At 60.8% G+C, this 8232-nt stretch overlaps 1 protein-coding gene across 1 annotated transcript in view; it reads left to right on the top strand.

The window, feature by feature from the left end:
* LOC122564615 (PR domain zinc finger protein 12) overlaps positions 1-8232 on the top strand; it is a 47524-nt gene that overhangs the window by 1726 nt on the left and 37566 nt on the right. The window contains exon 2 of the mRNA XM_087998652.1: positions 55-245. Coding sequence (XP_087854778.1) covers positions 55-245 — 191 coding nt within the window. The remainder of the gene's footprint in view (positions 1-54; positions 246-8232) is intronic.

Below are 8232 nucleotides of genomic sequence, written 5' to 3' on the forward strand. Positions count from 1 at the left end.
AGGGTCTGCTCAGTGCGAAGTTTTGATCCCCCACCTCTTGCTCTTCATTTGCAGAAGTTCAGAAGCTGTCGAGCCTCGTGCTTCCTTCCGAGGTGATTATAGCGCAGAGCTCCATCCCTGGAGAGGGCCTGGGCATCTTCTCGAAGACCTGGATTAAACCCGGCACCGAGATGGGGCCCTACACCGGCAGGGTTATCTCCCCGGAACATGTGGATCTGTTCAAAAACAACAACCTGATGTGGGAGGTAAGGAGACAGACACTGGGGGACAAACCGACTTCCAGAAACAACCCCCCCCCCCCCCCCACACACACACCTACATACAGGGGAACACTGCCCCCAACCATTCACCTACATACAGGGGAACACAGCACCCCCCCCCCCCCCACACACCGACATACAGGGGAACACTGCCCCCCACCACACCTACATACAGGGGAACACTGCCCCCCCCACACCTACATACAGGGGAACACTGCCCCCCCCCACACCTACATACAGGGGAACACTGCCCCCACCCATTCACCTACATACAGGGGAACACAGCACCCCCCCCCCCCCCACACACACCTACATACAGGGGAACACTGCCCCCCACCACACCTACATACAGGGGAACACTGCCCCCCCCACACCTACATACAGGGGAACACTGCCCCCCACCACACCTACATACAGGGGAACACTGCCCCCCAACACCTACATACAGGGGAACACTGCCCCCCACCCCCACACCTACATACAGGGGAACACTGCCCCCCACCACACCTACATACAGGGGAACACTGCCCCCCCAACACCTACATACAGGGGAACACTGCCCCCCCAACACCTACATACAGGGGAACACTGTCCCCCCAACACCTACATACAGGGGAACACTGTCCCCCCAACACCTACATACAGGGGAACACTGCCCCCCCACACCTACATACAGGGGAACACTGCCCCCCACCCCGACACCTACATACAGGGGAACACTGTCCCCCCAACACCTACATACAGGGGAACACTGTCCCCCCAACACCTACATACAGGGGAACACTGCCCCCCCAACACCTACATACAGGGGAACACTGCCCCCCACCCCCACACCTACATACAGGGGAACACTGCCCCCCACCACACCTACATACAGGGGAACACTGCCCCCCCAACACCTACATACAGGGGAACACTGCCCCCCCAACACCTACATACAGGGGAACACTGTCCCCCCAACACCTACATACAGGGGAACACTGTCCCCCAACACCTACATACAGGGGAACACTGCCCCCCCACACCTACATACAGGGGAACACTGCCCCCCACCCCGACACCTACATACAGGGGAACACTGTCCCCCCAACACCTACATACAGGGGAACACTGTCCCCCCAACACCTACATACAGGGGAACACTGCCCCCCCCCCCCCCACACCTACATACAGGAGAACACTGTGCCCCCCCACACCTACATACAGGGGAACACTGCCCCCCCCCACACCTACATACAGGAGAACACTGTGCCCACCCCACACCTACATACAGGGGAACACTGCACCCCCACACCTACATACAGGGGAACACTGCCCCCCACACTTACATACAGGGGAACACTGCCCCCCCACACTTACATACAGGGGAACACTGCCCCCCCACACTTACATACAGGGGAACACTGCCCCCCCCCCACACTTACATACAGGGGAACACTGCCCCCCCACACTTACATACAGGGGAACACTGCCCCCCCAACACCTACATACAGGGGAACACAGCACCCCCCCCCCCCCCCCCACACCTACATACAGGGGTACACTGCGCACCCCACCCCCACACCTACATACAGGGGTACACTGCGCACCCCACCCCCACACCTACACACAGGGGAACACTGCGCACCCCACCCCCACACCTACATACAGGGGAACACTGCGCACCCCACCCCCACACCTACACACAGGGGAACACTGCGCACCCCACCCCCACACCTACACACAGGGGTACACTGCGCACCCCCCCACCACACCTACACACAGGGGTACACTGCGCACCCCACCCCCACACCTACACACAGGGGAACACTGCGCACCCCACCCCCACACCTACATACAGGGGTACACTGCGCACCCCACCCCCACACCTACACACAGGGGAACACTGCGCACCCCCCCACCACACCCACATACAGGGGAGCACTGCACACCCCCCACACCTACATACAAGGGTAATCTACGCACCCCCCCACACCTACATTCCGGGGGACACTGCCCCCCCCCCCCACAACTACATACAGGGGAACACTGTGCACCTCCCCCCCACACCTACATACAGGGGAACACTGCCCCCCCCCCACACCTACACACAGGGGAACACTGCTCCCCCCCCCCCACACCTACATAGAGGGCAACACTGCGACCCCCCCCCTCCCGACACCTACATACAGGGGAACACTGCCCCCCCCCCCCCCCCCACACCTACACACAGGGGAACACTGCTCCCCCCCCACTCCTACATACAGGGGAACACTGCTCCCCCTCCACACCTACATACAGGGGAACACTGCCCCCCCCCCCCCCCCCCACACCTACACACAGGGGAACACTGCTCCCCCCCCACTCCTACATACAGGGGAACACTGCTCCCCCTCCACACCTACATACAGGGGAGCACTGCACACCCCCCACACCTACATTCCGGGGGACACTGCCCCCCCCCCCCCCCACACCTACTTACAGGGGAACACTGCGCACCCCACACCTACATACAGGGGAGCACTGCACACCCCCCACACCTACATTCCGGGGGACACTGCCCCCCCCCCCTCCCCCCACACCTACTTACAGGGGAACACTGCGCACCCCACACCTACATACAGGGGAACACTGCCCCCCTCCCCCACACGTACATACAGGGGAACACTGTCCCCCCATACTCCTACATACAGGGGAATACTGCCCCCCCCATACTCCTACATACAGGGGAACACTAACCCCACCGCCCCACATCTACATACAGGAGAACACTGCCCCTACCCCACACACCTACATACAGGGGAACACTGCGCACCCCCACACCTACGTACAGGGGAACACTGCGCACCCCCCACATCTACATACAGGAGAACACTGCCCCTACCCCACACACCTACACACAGGGGAACACTGCGCACCCCCACACCTACGTACATGGGAACACTGCCCCCCCCACACCTACATACAGGGGAACACTGCGCACGCCCCACACCTACGTACAGGGGAACACTGCGCACCCCCCCAACACCTACATACAGGGGAACACTACACCCCCCCCCCCCCCCCACACCTACGTACAGGGGAACACTGCGCACCCCCCCAACACCTACATACAGGGGAACACTGCGCACGCCCCACACCTACGTACATGGGAACACTGCCCCCCCCACACCTACATACAGGGGAACACTGCGCACCCCCCACACCTACGTACAGGGGAACACTGCGCACCCCACCCCCACACCTACATACAGGGGAACACTGCGCACGCCCCACACCTACGTACATGGGAACACTGCCCCCCCCCACACCTACATACAGGGGAACACTGCGCACCCCCCCACACCTACGTACAGGGGAACACTGTCCCCCCAACACCTACATACAGGGGAACACTGCCCCCCCACACCTACATACAGGGGAACACTGCCCCCCACCCCGACACCTACATACAGGGGTACACTGCGCACCCCCCACACCTACGTACAGGGGAACACTGTCCCCCCAACACCTACATACAGGGGAACACTGCGCACGCCCCACACCTACATACAGGGGAACACTGTGCCCACCCCACACCTACATACAGGGGAACACTGCACCCCCACACCTACATACAGGGGAACACTGCCCCCCCACACTTACATACAGGGGAACACTGCCCCCCCCCCACACTTACATACAGGGGAACACTGCCCCCCCAACACCTACATACAGGGGAACACTGCCCCCCCACACTTACATACAGGGGAACACTGCCCCCCCACACTTACATACAGGGGAACACTGCCCCCCCACACTTACATACAGGGGAACACTGCCCCCCCCCCACACTTACATACAGGGGAACACTGCCCCCCCACACTTACATACAGGGGAACACTGCCCCCCCAACACCTACATACAGGGGAACACAGCACCCCCCCCCCCCCCCCCCCCACACCTACATACAGGGGTACACAGCACCCCCCCCCCCCCCCCCCCACACCTACATACAGGGGTACACTGCGCACCCCACCCCCACACCTACATACAGGGGTACACTGCGCACCCCACCCCCACACCTACACACAGGGGAACACTGCGCACCCCACCCCCACACCTACATACAGGGGAACACTGCGCACCCCACCCCCACACCTACACACAGGGGAACACTGCGCACCCCACCCCCACACCTACACACAGGGGTACACTGCGCACCCCCCCACCACACCTACACACAGGGGTACACTGCGCACCCCACCCCCACACCTACACACAGGGGAACACTGCGCACCCCAACCCCACACCTACATACAGGGGTACACTGCGCACCCCACCCCCACACCTACACACAGGGGAACACTGCGCACCCCCCCACCACACCCACATACAGGGGAGCACTGCACACCCCCCACACCTACATACAAGGGTAATCTACGCACCCCCCCACACCTACATTCCGGGGGACACTGCCCCCCCCCCCACAACTACATACAGGGGAACACTGTGCACCTCCCCCCCACACCTACATACAGGGGAACACTGCCCCCCCCCCACACCTACACACAGGGGAACACTGCTCCCCCCCCCCCACACCTACATAGAGGGCAACACTGCGACCCCCCCCCTCCCGACACCTACATACAGGGGAACACTGCCCCCCCCCCCCCCCACACCTACACACAGGGGAACACTGCTCCCCCCCCACTCCTACATACAGGGGAACACTGCTCCCCCTCCACACCTACATACAGGGGAACACTGCCCCCCCCCCCCCCCACACCTACACACAGGGGAACACTGCTCCCCCCCCACTCCTACATACAGGGGAACACTGCTCCCCCTCCACACCTACATACAGGGGAGCACTGCACACCCCCCACACCTACATTCCGGGGGACACTGCCCCCCCCCCCCCCCACACCTACTTACAGGGGAACACTGCGCACCCCACACCTACATACAGGGGAGCACTGCACACCCCCCACACCTACATTCCGGGGACACTGCCCCCCCCCCTCCCCCACACCTACTTACAGGGGAACACTGCGCACCCCACACCTACATACAGGGGAACACTGCCCCCCTCCCCCACACGTACATACAGGGGAACACTGCCCCCCCATACTCCTACATACAGGGGAATACTGCCCCCCCCATACTCCTACATACAGGGGAACACTAACCCCACCGCCCCACATCTACATACAGGAGAACACTGCCCCTACCCCACACACCTACATACAGGGGAACACTGCGCACCCCCACACCTACGTACAGGGGAACACTGCGCACCCCCCACATCTACATACAGGAGAACACTGCCCCTACCCCACACACCTACACACAGGGGAACACTGCGCACGCCCCACACCTACGTACATGGGAACACTGCCCCCCCCACACCTACATACAGGGGAACACTGCGCACCCCCCACACCTACGTACAGGGGAACACTGCGCACCCCACCCCCACACCTACATACAGGGGAACACTGCGCACGCCCCACACCTACGTACATGGGAACACTGCCCCCCCCACACCTACATACAGGGGAACACTGCGCACCCCCCACACCTACGTACAGGGGAACACTGTCCCCCCAACACCTACATACAGGGGAACACTGCCCCCCCACACCTACATACAGGGGAACACTGCCCCCCACCCCGACACCTACATACAGGGGTACACTGCGCACCCCCCACACCTACGTACAGGGGAACACTGTCCCCCCAACACCTACATACAGGGGAACACTGCGCACGCCCCACACCTACATACAGGGGAACACTGTCCCCCCAACACCTACATACAGGGGAACACTGCCCCCCACCACACCTACATACAGGGGAACACTGCGCACCCCCCACACCTACGTACAGGGGAACACTGTCCCCCCAACACCTACATACAGGGGAACACTGCCCCCCCACACCTACATACAGGGGAACACTGCCCCCCACCCCGACACCTACATACAGGGGTACACTGCGCACCCCCCACACCTACGTACAGGGGAACACTGTCCCCCCAACACCTACATACAGGGGAACACTGCGCACGCCCCACACCTACGTACATGGGAACACTGCGCACCCCCCACACCTACATACAGGGGTACACTGCGCACCCCCCCAACACCTACATACAGGGGTACACTGCGCACCCCACCCCCACACCTACGTACATGGGAACACTGCGCACCCCCCACACCTACATACAGGGGTACACTGCGCACCCCACCCCCACACCTACGTACAGGGGAACACTGCGCACCCCCCCAACACCTACATACAGGGGAACACTACACCCCCCCCCCCCCCACACACCTACGTACAGGGGTACACTACCTCCCCCACACCTACGTACAGGGGAAATCTGCCCCCCCACACCTACATACAGGGGAACACTGCCTCCCCCACACCTACATACAGGGGAACTCTGCCTCCCCCACACCTACATACAGGGGAACACAGCGCACCCCCCCCACCCCCCCCACCTACGTACAGGGGAAAACTGCGCACCCCACCACACCTACATACAGGGGAACAGTGCTCCCTCACACCTACATGTGGGTGGGGCAGTGTTCCCCTGTATATAGGTGTGGGTGGGGGGCAGTGTTCCCCTGTATGTAGGTGTGGAGGGCAGTGTTCCCCTGTATGTAGGTGTGGAAGACGGTGTTCCCCTATATGTAGGTGTGGAGGGCAGTGTTCCCCTGTATGTCGGTGTGGAAGACGGTGTTCCCCTATATGTAGGTGTGGAGGGTTGTGTTCCCCTGTAACCAGGTGTGGAGGGCAGTGTTCCCCTGTATGTAGGTATGTGGGACAGTGTTCCCCTGTATCCAGGTGTGGCAGACTGTGATCCCCTTGCAACCAGATGTGAGGACAGTGTTCCCCTGTATGTAAGTGTGGAGGACGGTGTTCCACTGTATGTCGGTGTGGATGGTGGTGTTCCTCTATAACCAGGTGTGGAGGGTAGTGTTCCCTTGTATGTAGGTGTGAGGGGCAGTATTCCCCTGTATGTAGGTGTGGGTGGGGGACAGTGTTCCCCTGTATGTAGGTGTAGGGGGGCAGTGTTCCCCTGTATGTAGGTGTAGGGGGGCAGTGTTCCCCTGTACGTAGGTGTGGGGGGGCAGTGTTCCACTGTACGTAGGTGTGGGGGGGTAGTGTTCCCCTGTATGTAGGTGTGGAGGGTCGTGTTCCCCTGTAACCAGGTGTGGAGGGCAGTGTTCCCCTATATGTAGGTATGGGGGACAGTGTTCCCCTTTCTAGGTGTGGCGGACAGTGTTCCCCCTTGCAACCAGATGTGAGGACAGTGTTCCCCTGTAACCAGGTGTGGAGGACTGTGTTTCCATGTATGTAGGTGTGGAGGACAGTGTTCCCTTGTAACCAGGTGTGGAGGGCAGTGTTCCCCTGTTACCAGATGTGAGGACAGTGTTCCCCTGTAACCAGGTGTGGAGGACAGTGTTTCCATGTATGTAGGTGTGGAAGGTCGTGTTCCCCTGTGACCAGGTATGGAGAACAGTGATCCCTTGTATGTCGGTGTGGACCCACACCTACATACAGGGGAACACTGCCCTCCACACCTGGTTATAGGGGAACACTGCCCTCCACACCCCTCCACATACAGGGGGACAGTGTTCTCCTGTATGTAGGTGTGGGGGGACAGTGTTCTCCTGTATGTAGGTGTGGGGGGGCAGTGTTCCCCTGTATGTAGGTGTGGGGGGTGTCAGTGTTCCCCTGTATGTAGGTGTGGAGGGTCGTGTTCCCCTGTGACCAGGTATGGAAAACAGTGTTCCCTTGTATGTCAGTGTGGACCCACACCTACATACAGGGGAACACTGACCCCCCCACACCTACATACAGGGAACACTGCCCCACCCCCCACACCTACATACAGGGGAACACTGCCCCTCCCCCCACACCTACATACAGGGGAACACTGTCCCCCCACACCTACATACAGGGGAACACTGCCCCCCCACACCTGATTACAGGGGGAACA

This window comes from Chiloscyllium plagiosum, unplaced genomic scaffold (genome assembly GCF_037043375.1).
Source record: "Chiloscyllium plagiosum isolate Xiang-an unplaced genomic scaffold, Cpla_swu_hap1 HiC_scaffold_21, whole genome shotgun sequence".
NCBI lineage: Eukaryota > Metazoa > Chordata > Chondrichthyes > Orectolobiformes > Hemiscylliidae > Chiloscyllium > Chiloscyllium plagiosum.